The sequence below is a fragment of the Ochotona curzoniae genome, unplaced genomic scaffold, assembly GCF_017591425.1.
Source record: "Ochotona curzoniae isolate NIBS_2020 unplaced genomic scaffold, NIBS_Ocur_1.0 scaffold_3835, whole genome shotgun sequence".
Lineage (NCBI taxonomy): Eukaryota > Metazoa > Chordata > Mammalia > Lagomorpha > Ochotonidae > Ochotona > Ochotona curzoniae.
Window position 1 is genome coordinate 5,737,701 of NW_024467114.1, and position 17,502 is coordinate 5,755,202.

The window sequence follows — 17,502 nt, forward strand, 5'->3', positions numbered from 1 at the left end:
GTGTGCACTCTGATTCAGCTACACAGTACACATGATGCTGTTCCTGCTTTGTTTTTAGAAGTATTTAGTCTGTTATTTTCCTAAAGAAGAGGATGGGAAATATAGCCCTCCACAAAACAAAACATCACATGTAGGTTAACCTTCTTGTATTCACTGAAATGGATCAGCAGAAACTCTCTTTGTGGTAGCCACTTCTATTAAGTGATGACTTAACAGCAATGAAAAGCTGTTGGTTCCAACATTTCAGAATAAATTTCTGCACACAAAACATGAACCAAAAGGGAACTTACCTAAGAATGTATCTGCCAGAATAATGGACTGTGATGATAAGGCTGCTCGGAATCCCTTGCTTTCAGAAGGAATGATAGTTGACTGGCATACAAACGCTCCCACCAAGTTTGTGTAGTCGTCTGATCCAGCCACCATCTCCTTCACTGTGAAGTCTGTTATATTGTTAGTACAGAGAGCCATCTTCTTTCCCTAGGAAAAGTCGTAAGTGAGAAGGTTGGTGGAAAGTCGGTCTCTACACTGACTCTCAACTAAGCTAGCATTCTAGCAGGAAGGTGGATTCCTCCTCAACGCAGGGGTTCTAACTTAAATGTCTAGCATGAGACCCAGGAGACAGCTCGCCAGGCAATTTCAATGTCCGGCCAGCGTTGAGAGCTGCTACGACCCTAACAATTACAGTCATTTAAAGCTGCACCACTCCTCTCGGCACAAGCTTCATCTAAGCCGGACAAAAACCATCTAAGTTAAAGAAACAAAAGTCTTCCACCTAACTTATGGAAAAACATTCAACTAGTAGGACAATTATGCATGCAAACACACCAGGAGACTGTTTTTGAGGCTTTTGTTGCACAAAACACTTGCCTTCCCTGTTGTCTGTGGATCTCTGTGCAGCAGAAAACAATGTGAGGGATGCACATAAAAGCCTAAGAGTAGACTGCAGCAAAACCCCACAGCATCGGCATTCTACATAGCTGCTCACCTTAAGTTATTTTTCCTTGCTTTCCCTTTGATTCATAATTGGTTTACTCTTCTAATCAGTTAGAGGTTAGTTGGAAGGCATGAATCATAAAAACTGAAATCGGGGTGCTGGAGCTGTGGCATACCGGTTAAGTCAACTCCTGTGATGCTGGCTGGTGCGTGCTAGTTTGTGTCCCAGCTACTCCACTTCCAATCCAGCCCTCTGCTAGTGGGCTGGGAAAGCAGCAGCAGATGGCCACTTGGTGGCGCTGCAAAACCCAAGTGGCAGACCCAAAAGAAACTCTTGGCCAAAAGGCCACTTCAACAGTGAACCATAACTAATCTCTTTTACATCTTCAAACAGTATCAGCTACCAGCTAACGTACATTAATGTATTAAGTGAACTGAGTGATTAACCAGCTTAGCAAATGTATTGCATCTCCCTGTGTGAAGACAGAACAAATGTCGCAGCAAGTAAAATTTAAAGTTTTTTTTTTTTAATTTGAAAACTTCTTTGATCACCAGATCTCTATTTCCTTTGTGCAAGTTTGACACAGCACATTGTAACGCAGTCAACTGGAGACTGAGGAGTTCACAGGATAAGAGAGGTCAAGGACACACTTTATCATATTTTCATCTTTGCTAATTTCCAACTCCAACCTGTGTGCTTATAAGGATACTGGACATTTGGTCCTCTAACTCTGCCCATCCCTGATATCACTGAATGCTCTGATTTTTCCCGCTGAAAATAAAGCCTCTGATTCTTGAACAGAGGCTCCCTATCAATTAACATCTGTCCCTGCAGAACTTACTTCCACTTTGGATAAACTTCCCTTTCAAAACCTGTTCATTCTCTTGTTAATGATAGCACAAACATGATGGCTAACTTTGGATGTCGACCTGACTGGGTGGACGCGTACTAGAGAGGTGTTAAGGAGTGATTCCTTCCTGTTGCTGTGTTTCTGGAGGAGAATGATGTGCGAATGGGGAGCTGAGTGAAGATCCCTCTCCAGTGTGGGGCTCTGTGGGATCTAGAGGAGCCCAGGCAACACAAACACACTGCAAGGAGTTCTTCCTGCTCCTGGGCTCCTGGACGCCACCCCACCAGCCACAGACAGCAGTCCTCTGGCATCTCTGGTCCTGGGTTCCAAGACTTACATTAGCAGCTCTCGGTGAGCATCACACCACTGGCTTCCCTGCTTCCAGGGCTGTCACTGCCAGCATTCCAGGGCCTCTGCCTGCTTAAGGCCTGCTGTAGGACTTCGGGACTATCCATAAGCAAATGAGCCAATTCAGCCAGCAAATCCCCTCTCACAGATCTCATTTGTGTCTTATCAGAAGTGTCTGCTGGGTTGGGGAAGGGGGAGCACTATGGCTCAGTGGCTTAAATCCTGGCCCTGCAAACACTGGGATCCCCTATGGGTACTGGCTATGTTCTTGCTGCTCCACTTCCCATCCAGCTCTCTGCCTGTGGCCAAGGAAAGCAGTAGAGGATGACCCAAAGCCTTGGGACCCTGCACCCAATGTGGGAGACCCAGAAGCTCCTGGGTCTTTAGATAGATAGATAGATAGATAGATAGGTAGATAGATAGATGAAAGAAAGAAAGAAAGAAAGAAAGAAAGAAAGAAAGAAAGAAAGAAAGAAAGAAAGAAAGAAAGAAAGAAAGAAAGAAAAGAAAAGAAAGAGAAAGAAGAATCTAACAGAATAAGAAAGAGTAGAACTTTCTCACGTCATATCCTCCTGCATCAAAAAGCCTGGGGAAAGACAGTAAAGTCTGACTAATTTCAGGAAAGCATGAACTCCTCCAAGCACTTTCACCGCGGCTCCAGTCCTGGGGTTCACCTGGCTGGGTAAGTGCTCTCATGTCCTGGGAACTGGGCAAGGAGGCCTCTGGTATAAGCAGCTGCAGATGCGAGTCATGAAGATCTGAGAAATCAAAGCCCAGCACCTGACATCGGCTGTTGGAGAATTCAGTGCTCCAGCCATACCACCTGATCAGGGCCAACCTTCTGACCTCGACAGCCAGGACTCACCTCATGCCCACACAGGCTGATGTTGAAGAAGTGGAAGTACTTTGTGCCTTTGGAGGTGAAGCTGGGACCGTTCATTAACGAGCCCACGCTGCTGAGGTTGCTAAAGTCATAGTGAAAACTCTGATTTTCTCTTTCGTGGTAGAAAAAGCAGTCACTGTAGCAAATGGAATGGTCCTTCCATTCAAGACGAAGAGATTTAAAGAAACAAAGTGTTAGTTGTGGCTACAAAAATAAAAGTGTTTCTGAAAAACTTTCAAGTATGAAAAAGCATTTCAGTAATTTCAACTTAATTCCAATATTATTTTACCATGTTAATAAGAAAAATTTCTAAATTCTAAGTAGATTTTTATAGGCAATGAGGATTCAAATTGTTTTCTAAAAGGTCAAAGTAATTTTCAAGTCAGATTCTTACAGGGGGTATTTTACGAAATAGTGAAAATCCTCTATTATGCTATTTTAAGTAGAATTATTTCCTTGTTCACTCATAAATGAACACCTATCTTTGCCTTTAAAATGGAAGATGCACTTGGTGCCCCATACAGCTGCTATTGTTAACCTGGCTGGGAGTTCACTTGCTAGCTACAATACACAAGACATCAGTGTTAATATCTTCGGAAAGCACTCTCATCTGAGTGCTTTTCTTAGTATTCTGTTACCCCTGGACGTAGCATACTTAAAGTACATGAATATCAATTGCTTGAGGTAGGTGTTCAATAAATGTTAAGAAAGGAAACAGGAAACTGAAGTGAAATGTGTTTTTTCAGGACTGACAGCAACCTCCTGGCTTCTGGAGAAACACAGGGCAACACTGCCTCTGCGCCCATGTGTTCTCCCAGGGCTGCGGGCAACACACACTCTCCTACCTGTGTGCTTTTGCTCCCAGGCCCACACGCAATACAAGCCTCCTTGCCATAGACCTGATGCACGGACAGGTAGGTGTCAGGCGGGCACTCCTGGCACTGGTTGGTTTCTTTTTCAATGTAGTGGCCTGGGGGGCAGGGGACACACGATGAGCCCGACCGTTCAGAACCGAGGGCACAGGCACGGCACGAGGACGCCACCCCGTCAACTGCGTTGGTGGCTGTGATAGAATAGATCTTCACCATGTCATTGATGAACCGCCTATTCTAAAAAGAAAGCAGACAAAGTAACGGCTTCTGCCTTGGGGTTTGGCGGCACAACCACATCAATGTTTCACGCTGTTATCACCAAAACAACCAGAGTGTTCCACCCTGATGGTTTGTAACTGGCAATGGATTAATGTCAGTCCTATTTGGTATTTTTTTTTTTAATTCTAAATCTTGACTCCAGAAACGAATGCCTATTTTATGGAATTACAAGGTTCTGCCACAATTGCGAGGCTTGCCGAAACTGTCGGAAAACTCAGCATCTCTATAGACTTCACATCAAAGGAACCGTCATATTTTAAGAGAGGCAGTTTTTATCTCCCACCATTGTTCATCCATGCGTAAGTCTAAATCCCCTGATTGTTAGAATAGTAACAGCTTGGCAGAGTGGGAAGGGCTGGGCACAAGTGTCAGTCCTACAGGGCTAGACTGGGTCCTCCCCTGTCCTCTAACTGCGTAACCCAGAGGCAGCCACACCTTTGAGTCTGTTTTTTCCAACTCCAGGTTCTTCCCAAACCGAATGCGTCTGATTTCTACCTAAAAGTTCTGGGATCGGGAATAAGAATCGTCTTGCAATGCGGGGGAAATCTCATCCTGCCGTGGACATTGCTGCACAAACAGAGCGCCACCGCCCCACGCTACTTCATGGATTTCATCACGGCAATCGTAAAAGGCAGGCAAGGGGAAGGTAGGGTTTTATCACACACGCACCACACACAACGGGAAGCTGAACACTCACAAAGAACACCTGGAGTCCCAGTAAAATCTGGGGACAGGCTCCCCACTCAACTCCCAAAGAGAAAGGAGAATGTGTCCTGCATTTTCCACTGCAGGGTCAAGGCCATTGCTGACAAGAGGTCATGGCTGGGGAAATCCACAGAGGTAACACCCCTGCTAAGGTTGAAACACTCGGTGGGATTTATTCAGGGGAGGATTTTGTCTATTCCAGCAGACAAAGTAAAAAGAGGGAATTATTCTGTGTGGAAAACCCAGTGACATGCAGATACACCTCTTCCAGGCAGTACAGAAGACATTATTCTAATTACCACAATGAAACAGAAATGGTTAGCAGTTCCTAGACAAATGTCAGGTCACTCTGATGGAGAGAAACAAAGTGACCAAACTTAGCAAAGTTTCCAAAAGCTCTGAAGGTAAATCCTCCGATGATGCTTTCCTTCATGTGTTCCGAATTCCACATAATGCAAATATACACTGCGTTACTTCATTTCATGTATTGTTAGTAGCAACAAATTGTACATCTGTGTCCGTCATGTGAATTTCACGTCAACATAAGCTCTAAGAGAACCGTCACTTTGCAAACACCTCCACAAGGGGGCATCACCTCTGTGCTCAAACAAAAAGGGCCTGAAACTTACATCTTGACCCTGGTTGGTTCTCTGGAAGGCCCATGTGAACGTGAATGTGGCGTTCTTGAAGATGACGTGGGTATATGCTTGTTTCTCTTTGGTTCCACCCCATGATTCCACCACATTGGTACTTTTCCTGTTAATATCCTGAAACACAGGAGAAACCCACAAATCAACTCCGCATTCATATGCAGGTGTACGCATCACAAACGCATGTTCAGATTCATAGTAAACCCTTTGAGGCTTGTGCCTCTCCATTCTCCTGCCGTACTCAGCAACTACAATATGTCAGCCACACTGCTAGTATACCTTGAAAGAGATCACGTAAGTCACTGTAGACTTACCTGCTTGGCGTTTGGTGTGGGTAATTCTAACTTAGCAAAAAATATGTAGCAGAGGGAACTGCTCACATTGTACTCCTAAGCTCCTCGTAGAATGGAAATGCTTTTCATTTCTCTCTTCTCGTGCGATGTCGACAGTCAACAGCAAGTTCTAAGTTCCCCTTGAATGCTCTCAGCCTTTTGGTTAAAATCAATTACAACTTGTTCCCCAGAGATACACTCTCATCTTCCAGGCTTTTACCCAAGAACAGATTAATCAGGAAGTTGTCTTGTGTTCATAAAATATTTAACTCCAAAGCCTTGGTTCATGTATCTTGTTTCTGATTGCCTTAACTAAATCCAACATTGAGAATGTGATATTCCAACTAATATGTTTCATTAACGTAGCTAGATGGCACACTTAATAAGTCAGCCAAATAAAGCAATACATGTTTAATTTATTTGAAATGAAAATCGAGTTTAACTTTGAATTTGCTAACTAGAGCCCCCGTGAAATTCTGAGACCTTACTTAGGACATTGGACAGGCTTCCACTGGTTACTGGGGATGTTGGCAACTGGGCAGCATGAACCTACAACATGTGTTTCTCTTCCCAAGCTATAAACACAGGAATAAAAATGTAATGAAGTGGTCAAATAGGTTACCCTCTGTCATTCTCACCACAAACATGGAAAAGCTGAAAATGCTTGTCACCCATTACAGAAATCCCCACATTTCCAAGCTGAATAACCATACTTGTAAAACCCAAAAAGGAGTTCATAACCAACAGCTGACATTCCCATGAACATCATCGCTCTGGATCACAGTAAATGACACTGAATGGACTGCTAGAAGTAATGCTGCCTGACATTTGCAAAGCACTACCTGATATTCAAATCATTCTCATTTGATATCACAGATCAGAGAACAAAATGAAAAATATTCTAGCCTAGATTATCAAGGCAGAGGCAACAGGAATAATTCAGGCTGTTCCATGAACGCCATCAGAGGCTAGGGTAAGAATATAACAATCCAGGCCTGGCACGGTGGCGCAAGTGGTTAAGGTCCTCACCTTGCACGCCCGGGATCCCACATGGGCGCCAGTTCTATCCCGGCAGCCCCGCTTCCCATCCAGCTCCCTGCCTGTGGCTTGGGAAAGCAGTGGAGGACAGCCCAAAGCTTTGGGACCCTGCACCCGCGTGGGAGACCCAGAAGAGGCTCCTGGCTTTGGATCAGCATAGCATCGGCCGTTGCGCTCACTTGGGGAGTGAATCATCGGACGGATATTTTCCTCTCTGTCTCACCTCTCTGTATATCTGCCTTTCCAATAAAAATAAAATAAATCTTTAGAATATAACAATCCACAGAGAAGCCATGCTAAAGAATTTAAGGATTATCCGTTGTCATTAGTTCTCAAACTTCCGCCTGCATCAGACCCACCAATGAGGTTGGCTAAAGCACACAATGTCATGTCACAGTCTCAGGGTTTGTCATTCAGCAAGATCAGGACGGGCCCCCAAGTTGGCTTTTCTAACAAGTGTCCAGATTCTGCTAATGCTGCCGGACAAGGAATCATACTTTAGGAACCTTTACACCCGTGGGTAATAATGAGCCACCGAATGTAAAGGTGGTGGGTTTGCTGCTCTGTGCCTCTGCTCCTTTGAAGATAATGATGAGACATACGGATGAAAGAAAAACAAAACGGGGAAGAGCTGGGAGAAGACACTGAACTTATTCGTGATCTTCCACTGCTTCAAAGTGGAAGCAGTGTTTTTCCAGAGCAAAATAGTCTTCTTTCATTTAAGATACTGGTAACCAGAAACCAATGTCTACATCCCCACACACATCATAACTCATGGAGGAAACTGTTAATAAACTATTAGCTAACTACTAATACATCATTGTGGGAAAAAAACACAAAGCAGGTTTATGAAGTCACTATTTAACTGTAATGTTAAAATCTCTGTTAGCAACTTTCTAAAACTCACATGAACTCAGGAAGTTTTGTATTGCTTCTTTCCTCAAGCTAAAAGTTGGGAATTCCGTGACACCTACTTGGACATGAGCAAAACTCTGATGTTTGTATACTAATGGCCTTGTTCTTTAAAACAATGCTCTATCAGATTAGTATTCCCTGGCCTCAGCCAAATCAAGTGGGCCTGCATTAAGCCCTTCTGCTGATGAATGAATGTGTGTGTGTGGGGGTGGGTGTGTGCATACACATGTGCACACACGCGTTTCACCGCACAACTCGTAGTGGTTTCTTCAGACTTAAAAAAAAAAAATGTTTGGGGAAGGTTCTAACAAAGGCAGGAAAAATCTATGTGTTGACAAATTATCTTGTGTTCATCAATTCACACTCGCAAGGAGACACTGAACTGAAAAGTTCTTGTCCACTCACCACCATGAAATACAGGACACAGTCAGCTGAACAGAGGGTCTCGAAGACAAAGGTTATTCTTCCTAGTTCAGAACCCGACGCTCCAGTCACAGATGTTGGGGGTCTGTTTGACAGATGAACACAGCATTATTTATAGTATATTCTAAAAGCAACTTGAGGCGAAACTAAGGTGGTTTTTACTTACACTGAGTGTCATGCTTTGCTTCCTCCCCAACACCCACTGACCCCAATCTATTGCTTCCATCAAACTCTTCCCCATTCAGTCTCAGTGTGTTTCTTCCTTTGGTTCCAACATGGAGTTTTCACTGTGATGGTCACAGCTTGGATCTCCTACTGTATACTACTGTACAGTCACTCATCCTAAAGCCAGAAAAAAAAAACTTCCCACAGGGGAATTCCAGCCTGGGCTAGTCAAGCAAAACACTCTTTAAAAACTTGTGATGTGCTATATTATAGACAGACCTGGAAAAAGCCTAAAGTAACCAAAAAGATATTCCCACCAACAGTTTACCCTAAAACCATTAATTACACAAAAAGCATGGTTACCGTAGCATTTGGCTGCAATACGGTTGAAACTTTCACTTCCATCTAAGTAATACTGATGGTTTTTCAATCACTGAGCCTAGGGATATTCTTAAATATACGATATTCCCTGTGACAGCTTGTTATTCACTAATAGTCCTATAAAGACAGCCCCTCTAGCTTCTGGGTTTATGGGGAAATAGGTGCCAAGGTTTCCACAGAGAAGGGCCCATCTTGGTTTTGCTCACTTGAATCCTGGGACATGCATGTTCAAGATCAGGTAGTCGTTATCAGAACCTCCGGCTGCACTCTGGACATGATCTCCAGCCACCTCCCAACCTGGAAATGATCCAAGTCACTCTTAGTTGTAAAACTTACCTTCACGACTTCCCTCTGTCTTTCGAAAGAAGGTACAAAATGAGAAGCAGCATCATTGTTGGTGTAAAAGTTAGAGATACTGAAAATGTAACTCTTTGGTTTCCAATCACAGTGGCAAATTGCCTGCAGAGGTAGAATCTTGGATACCAATAAGGACATTTTGATGATTCTCCAGGAAGAACCAAGTAATGCACTACTGTGCAGAGAGCCTATAGCAGAACTAACACGCTCTCTTCAGAAGCATGATCTTTGCCGAAGACAGATGTTTTTTAAGATTCATTTTATTTTTATTGGAAAGTCAAATATGTAGATAGGAGGAGAGACAGAGAGGAAGATCTTCCATCTGATGATTCACTTGCCAAGTGGCCAGAACAGCCAGAGCTAAGCCAGTCCGAAACCAGGAGCCCAGAGCCTGGAGCCTCCTCCGGGTCTCCCATGCAGGTGCAGGGCCCCAAGGCTTTGGGCCATCCTCTACTGTCCTCCTTTATCGATCAAAACAATGAGACAGAAAACCTTAATTTTGAGGTTTCGCTTCCTCCACCTGGGCTGGAGTCTGAAGGGGTAAATGTGTAGCTGGCCAGGTCACAGAGTGGTCAAGGCACCTGTGTCTCTCAGGGCAGAGAAACTCTTGTGGATAAGGAAGAGATCCTACAGCGGGCAAGCTGGTCCACTGACCAACTTGTACCATGGTACCAGCTACCAACAGGACCCTGAGATGTCAAACTTCTTAATGAAGAGCATTTGGGATAAAGGGGTGTGTTTGTTTCTGTATTGTCGCCCTCTAACAACACGCTCCTGTTCTGCATTCATTGGCTCACTTATTCATTCAAGTAGCATTTATTAAGTGCTGAGAACTATAATGTTCATTGAATGGGCAGGTGATACAAGATCTGCCAAGCAGGTATGTGGCTCATCCTTTATCAGAATAGCTGGGTTCAAGTCCCAGCTCCTCTTCTCATCTAGTCTCCTGGCTAATGAGCAAACTGGAAGGAAGCAGATGACGGCCCAAGTACCTGGATTGTGTACTACCATGTGGGAGACACGAACTGAGTCCCTGGCCCAGCGCAGCCTAGCTGTTGCAGGCATTTGGGCAATCAACTGTCTCTGCCCTTGAAATAAATTAAAGAAAAAAAAAAACTTTTAACAAACAGGCGTCCCTCAATGAGGAGTGAGCTGACTGACCACGGGAGACAGCTGCTTGCTAACATTTGTCAATAGTGGAGGGTGGTAGAGCCGCACACACAGGATACATGAGTGAGGTCCTCTGCACAGGAACAAGCAACACACCACTTGCGGACATGAGGGAGAGAGGGAACATCCCAGGGAGAAGAATTCTACGCTAAAAAAGGAGGCTTTTGCCAGCATTTCTCGAAGAAATGGCTAGTTTTTCCTTGTATTCAGAAATGTCCTTTTAGCAAGGCTGGCCAGCAAGGCAGGCCACAGAAAAGCAAACAGCACCTGTGTGATCAAGGGAACGGCAGCTGGGAGGCTGCGACCCCACAGGTACGATCCTGTGAACTCCACTTCTCATGCCAGAAGACACCAACTCCTGCACCAGCTTGCCCAGTGATGGTCTCTTCCTTCTAGAGAACGCCTTGACCGCTCCATGACATGGCCAGATGCATGCTCTCCCCTTCAGACTCAAACCCAAATGGAGGAAACCAAACTTCAAGATGAAGTAATTTCTATGTCTTGGACACTTCCCAAGCCAAAGGCATAGGTGTTTCAGGTTTACTGGTTTCTTTTCAGTTTTCTCCTAGTGTACAAATTTTTACATATGTATCCTAGGTTTATTTATGCAATCTCTGCTTTCCAATGGTTTGACAGTAGCACTATCTTCTGATTTTATACTGATAATATCAACAAGATATCTCCATTTAAATATCCCTTCCATATCCAATTCTAGTTAAGATGTTGTATGGGTATATCATAATTTTGTTCAGTCACACCTGCCACTGTTGAAAACTTCATTTGTTTTCTCATTTCAGCAGTAAAAATACTAAAATTAACATCTTTATGCACAGTTTGTTTCTTTGAAACATATTATATCCTTAATACAAATCCCTAGGGGTGAAATTGATGGAATGTGAAGGACAACATTCAAAATTCTTGAAACACACTGCCAAATTGCTTGCCACGTATCTTCCTTATAATGTCTGCATAATAGTTCACCCAATTCCAATTTTATAACCTCATCAAAGTCCCATTGATGGGTATTTAGATTATTTCATATTCGCTGTCATAAGTAATGCCCAAAGAGCAATTTCATGAATAAACAGTAACTTGTCACATAAACAGTAACTTGTTATATGGCCTGTAAATGATGTTTTAATATTCACAAGGCTCTTTGCAGAACAAAAATGTTCCCTAGCTCTGTGATAAATAATACTCAAGGACCAGGCTCATGAACAAACAGTAACTTGGGCCAAACTTTAAAGTCTTTTTAGGCAAAATACACAGTGGTTGAAGATTTAAGATTTACTCTGACACATCTGTCCCATAGCCAGGCAGAATTCAGAGAAACCACCAAGCCCAAAGACCCCACATCACACAGTCAAGTGAGTCCACACGTTAACCCTAACTAGGCCCGGAGACAGGCTTCCCCTGCTGGCTAGGTAATAACTTCAAACTATGGGAGACTAAGAGGCTTTGTTGTCTACGTTTACAATAAGCAAACACAGAGAAAGGTATGCTGATGAAAATGCTAATAAGCTGACTACAGTGAAAGAGACATTTAAATGAAGTTCCTAAGATCTCTCTCTAGCAATGAATTTAACAGTGTACATACACAGATACTATCATTCATCCAAAAAACACTGCAAAACAAAACTGCTACAGATCAAGGCACTTCAAATGTGAAAACAAATACAATTAGAATGCGACAACTGTCACAGAGAAGCCCACCATGTTTTGAAGTTACAGTAAACGGAATTCATATATACTTGGTAAAAGCTAGCCGACTTCATAGGCAAGAACAGTCAATCATTTAATTGTTCACCATGGCACAGCATCAGGACAGACTATACTAACCAAGACACAAACGCTGTTGAACTACCCTTTATTAAGGCGAGTGTCACATATTTCAATACTCCCCTTAGCAAATCTACTGTGGCATGTATCTACTTTAAAACTGAGCCTCGGATAAACAAAAATCAGTATTTCATATCCTCTGTTGTGTTTAGGAAGGCCTTGGTAAACAGGCAAGCAGTCGAATGCTGGGACCATCTGCTGTTGTAGGAAGCTGAGCCTCAGAGCCAACACCGTCCTGGCCGCTAACACACACCAGTAGCCTGATTCTAGACTCACCATTCATCCCGTCGCACTTTGAATTCCCAACATTGAAACAGGATGTTTTCATGTTGCCAGGGAGGACATTCCACCATTTATATTCAAACCCAAGTGCTGGCTCTGTTCCCGCTGGACAGGGTCTGCATTCTGCCGGAGACAAGCAGGGTGAACAATGGAATTAAACTGCATTAAGACAACTTCCTCTTCCTCTGTCCCAGGTTCTACTCAAATATAATTAGCAGAGAGGGAAAGGGAGAGGAGAAACACTGAACCACCAGCCCACTTAGGCAGTAATTACCTTTTCAAAAGAAATCTGAAAATAGAAACTCTTGATATAGGATGTGTATGCACACTTGGCCAGCAGGAAGAAAAGACAGTTACAGAATCTCAAAATATAGATTTTTCCTCTTCATTTTTCAGGACAACTGCTAACACTGAATTACCTGCGTTAATGGCACACTAAAATTCAAACAAGGTGACAATCTCAAAATGCGGCCCTCAAGACCGTTTCCATTATCTTATGAATGACAGCATATTTTATATTTTCTACTCATTATTAAACTAAACAAAATGTTATCAGGATTTATATTATCCATTTAAGTATAGACTTATTACTTTAAATTGAAAGCACTAAATAGGCTGGAAGGTGGTGCCCAGACATGAGGCATTTCAAAAGAATTAAATTGATAAATAAGCCTGATTTAGATTACAAAATGCAACACAAACATAGAAGGACACTACTGAAACATTGTTAAACTTAGCCAAGACATTTTGCACCATCACACAAGTAAAAAATAAATAATAATAATAATAGGGCAGGGGAGGTATGAATTGGGAAAGAACGTGTTTCTCAAATCAAAACCTTCTGGTGCCAAAATATGATGGGACAATTTTATATAACCTATTTAATGGTCATAGCCTAGATAAGATACTATTAATACCAAAAAGAAAACTGAAATAGAAAAAGAATTGAAACAATTTGGATAGATTATATTGTTGGATGTAAATTTAAATCCAACTCAATATGCTTTCTTTAAAGAGTCTACATATTCTTCGTAAGTAAGACAGTTGCAACTAAAACACTAGAACACTAAGAGTAGAACAGGTGCTAACCACTTCCAATATCATTACCTTGCAAGAAAAAGCTTAAATGATAAAATTATAAATGAATAAAATGTTCTCAACTGCACAGTTTTAAACATTCCACCTAGGAACTACTTTAACTGTCATATGATCAGTATGAGCATGGGGTGTGATGTCATAAAATGTGACTGATTATTCTAAAGCTGAATTCAAAGAAGTGGTATTATTTGGATTTTAGATGTGTAAACTTCACGTGTTTATCCTCAGCCATTCACATGGTGGAATTTTCTCCCTGATATTCAAAGACTGTCACCTCACTAAGACCGCTATACAGAATGCCGTTAAAACATCCACCCTCATATGTGAAATAAGCCGTTTGGGTTCACAGTTTGATTATCGTTTATCTGAGCTCTTTTTCAGACTCCTTGAAACAACAAAACTATAAAGAAAAATTTCACAGAACACTTTCAACAGAGACACAGTCATCCAAATTACTCTCCCGAATGTCTGAAGCCTGGACCAATGGATACCCTACCCTTGGTTCCATCTGAAAATGTCCCAGGAGGGCAGGGGTGGCAAGCCGAGGAGCCGTTGTTGTAGAATCCAGGGTTGCAGGGGGGACAATCCTTCTTCTCTCCAGAAGGGGGCAGGCGAATTGCATCTCTGAGGTCTTCCCTGCAGATTTTGGGCTCTATCCACTTGTACATTATTTGTGTCTGTAAAAAAGTTGAGGAAGTCACACAACATACTTGTCACAAATAAATACACTGACAGCCTGAAAATTCCAAACAGTGACAGAATAGAAGAACCAACAAAAAAAAATCATCTAAAATGTTAGAAATACAATGAAAGAAAACATTGCTGGAAGAATGACTGTTGCTCCCAAATATTATTACCCTAAGCTACAGGTGCTTTATGTCATTCAGAGCATGGTCCTCATGTTGAAGTCTGCATCACACCTGCTCTCCTACCCACCCACCCACAGCTCGCCCATCACACCTGCTCTCCTTCCCACCCACAGCTCGCCCATCACACCTGCTCTCCTTCCCACCCACCCACAGCTCGCCCATCACACCTGCTCTCCTACCCACCCACCCACAGCTCGCCCATCACACCTGCTCTCCTTCCCACCCACCCACAGCTCGCCCATCACACCTGCTCTCCTACCCACCCACCCACAGCTCGCCCATCACACCTGCTCTCCTACCCACCCACCCACAGCCCGCCCATCACACCTTCTCTCCTTCCCACCCACCGCACCCACAGCTCGCCCATCACACCTGCTCTCCTACCCACCCACCCACAGCTCGCCCATCACACCTGCTCTCCTTCCCACCCACCCACAGCACGCCCATCACACCTGCTCTCCTACCCACCCACCCACAGCTCGCCCATCACACCTGCTCTCCTTCCCACTCACCCACAGCTCGCCCATCACACCTGCTCTCCCACCCACCCACAGCTCGCCCATCACACCTGCTCTCCTAACCAACCACAGCTCGCCCATCATACCTGCTCTCCTATTTACCAACCCACTTTATTCCATGACTGACATCACGCTTCCATACAGTGATTTTTATCTTTTCCTTTGGCAACCCCCACTATTCTCTTTCTCCAGCCACACCAAGTTATCAGCATGCCGTGCACAGAGCAGTCACAACAGAAAAAATGTATTGTTCTAAAAGAATAGTTCAAGCTTCACATTTTAATCCTCTTCATAAGTACTGGCACTTGTCGTGGAGTTTTGTTTTTGTTTGTTTGTTTGCTTTGATGACCTGGTGTTTCAGGTTACAAAGCTGAACTCTTTCTCCCAGAGCCTTCTCGGCCCTGCTTCATGCACTCTTAACTCAAGGATGAAGAGCACTGGTCTTTTAGAACAGTCTTTGCAAAACCTCCTTCCTTTTGTTCTGTTGGACATGCTTTCACCTCCCATGCAAAATGAAACACAAGAAAACAGCTGTTACTCAGGTGAGCCTGAAGAGTGGCTGTCTTCAAGGCAGTCTTCTCATTTTGAACTATCCAATGGGTAAGCCATTCTAAGTCAGAACTGATACGTGCTGGAGGGGTGTGTGTGTGTGAGCATGTGTGTGAGTGTGTGTGTGAGCACTGGAGTATGCACGCATGCATGTGTGCCTCAGAGGTAGAGCTATAGAGAGGGAGAAACATTTTTGTTTCAAACAGAAAAGCGGATCAACTCTTTTCATAAGATAAACATAGCTTAATTTTTTCACACTTCACTTGATTATTGGTGATACATAAATTTTATCTATTTTTATTTTTTCATTGGAAAGGCGCAGAGAGAGACTCAAGTATTAGAACATGAGTGTGTGTCAGCAGGAACTTGGATTAGAAGCAGAGCAGACAGCTAGACTCGGCCATGGAACTCCACGATGAGAAGTCAGCCCCTTATGTGGTGACGTTAAGCAAGCTGTCAAATGTCTGTCCCCGAAATCACCTGTCTATGAACAGGTTACAAGCTGCATTCACCAGAAACTTAATCCACTGCAAGCATCTTCCTCCTTTACAAAGACATCTGCAACACACGTCTACTATTAAGTTGCAGAACCAAAATGAAAGAAAATCGTCTATCACTGTTGCTAACGACAGGAAACTACGCATGAGGCCTTGTTGGCCATCACACAGATTCCTAGGTTTGCTTACAGAAAAGATCACCCTATTGGAAGCAGGTGCTGCGGAAATGGTGCCAAAGCAGATGTCTCACCAGAAACATAAATAACATCTCGTCTTTGAACAAGTCTTTTTCCATAAAGCATTTTGTGTCTCATGTCATTATGCACTTTAACCACAGAACTTCATCCATCTGCCCCTGTTACCACATGAATAGCAGGTCCAGCCAGGACTTCCCAAACAGCTAGAAATCCATCCAGATACTGGATAAGAGACTCCAGATTCCCTTCAAGACAGTCAATATAAAACTCAGACAATCTCAGCAATTACAGTTTTTTATCTGGAAAGTTACTTTTTAAAATTGTAACTACAGAAAAAACAATTTTTAATCCGGGTGACTCATCAAATCGCTGAGTTATTTGGACATACCAGGCACTATAAGAGAACTCCACATTCGATCTCTCATGTATTCTCAGAGCAACTTAATGAATCACTCTATTACAAATTTATAAAGAAAAAAACAGCCTAATAGGTGTCAGTTTTTTGATGGTAGCAGGTCTGAAAGTTGGAGACAGGAAGGCAAGGATCAACCCTCAACTGTCTTTTTCCAAAAAAAAAAAAAAAAGAATTTATTTTTATTTGAAAATCAGAACTACAGAAAGAGAAGGAGAGAGAAAGAGAGAGACCTTTCATCCACTCCCCAAATGGCTGTTAACAAGATGCCAATGCTGCAGGAATAAGAGGATTATCCCACTCCACAGTGCCGGGTCCCAAACCCCAAACTCGTAAAAAGTCCTCTGTATGACTTACATACACATGCTAAGATCAGACTCGCACAAGGTAGCATGGGCAGAGAGGTGGACAGACGTGGGAGAGAGCCATAGGGACTCTGAAGTACCTTGCCCTCCTCGTCACAGGGAGTGTGGATCTGGAAATAGTCTTTGGCGGTGCAGGGGGGACGCTCCGTGCACATGCTGGACCCTTCCTCTGGAACACAGAGAAGCAGCTTCAGAAGGGGGCCCCCTCTCTGGGACTCAGAGAGGAGGGCGAGGTTGAAACAAGAGCAGAGAAAGCAAACACTGTCCTGCCAGATGGATCCAGGAAGCAGCAGCTGAGCCTCAAGCGAGGCCCCATTTCTACCTTCCCAGCAGGGATAAGCATTTCTGGGATACAACCAAAGCATGTCAAAGCTTTTTTTCTGGAAGACTTTCGGTTTCCACAATTATCACTGAGCACTGGAAATTTAAAACCAAAGTTTCTAAATGCATCTCCTCGACAACAAGTCACTTAAGGGTAAATATTTTTAAATTCATATTAGTTACCTGGGTTGTATGAAATACATGTATATATTTATACAGATATATATGTGCGTGTGTGTGTGTATACAGG

The 17,502-nt window shown here is 43.3% G+C and overlaps 1 protein-coding gene across 3 annotated transcripts in view; it reads right to left on the reverse strand.

Moving 5' to 3' along the window:
• ELAPOR2 (endosome-lysosome associated apoptosis and autophagy regulator family member 2) overlaps positions 1-17,502 on the reverse strand; it is a 110,960-nt gene that overhangs the window by 15,557 nt on the left and 77,901 nt on the right. For all 3 annotated transcript variants that reach the window (XM_040964631.1, XM_040964632.1, XM_040964635.1), the window contains 9 exons: positions 17,012-17,100; positions 14,021-14,201; positions 12,421-12,549; positions 8,985-9,075; positions 8,215-8,317; positions 5,504-5,641; positions 3,864-4,127; positions 3,001-3,174; positions 291-480 (listed from right to left, as the gene is read on the reverse strand). In XM_040964631.1, the coding sequence (XP_040820565.1) occupies positions 291-480; positions 3,001-3,174; positions 3,864-4,127; positions 5,504-5,641; positions 8,215-8,317; positions 8,985-9,075; positions 12,421-12,549; positions 14,021-14,201; positions 17,012-17,100 (1,359 nt within the window). The remainder of the gene's footprint in view (positions 1-290; positions 481-3,000; positions 3,175-3,863; positions 4,128-5,503; positions 5,642-8,214; positions 8,318-8,984; positions 9,076-12,420; positions 12,550-14,020; positions 14,202-17,011; positions 17,101-17,502) is intronic.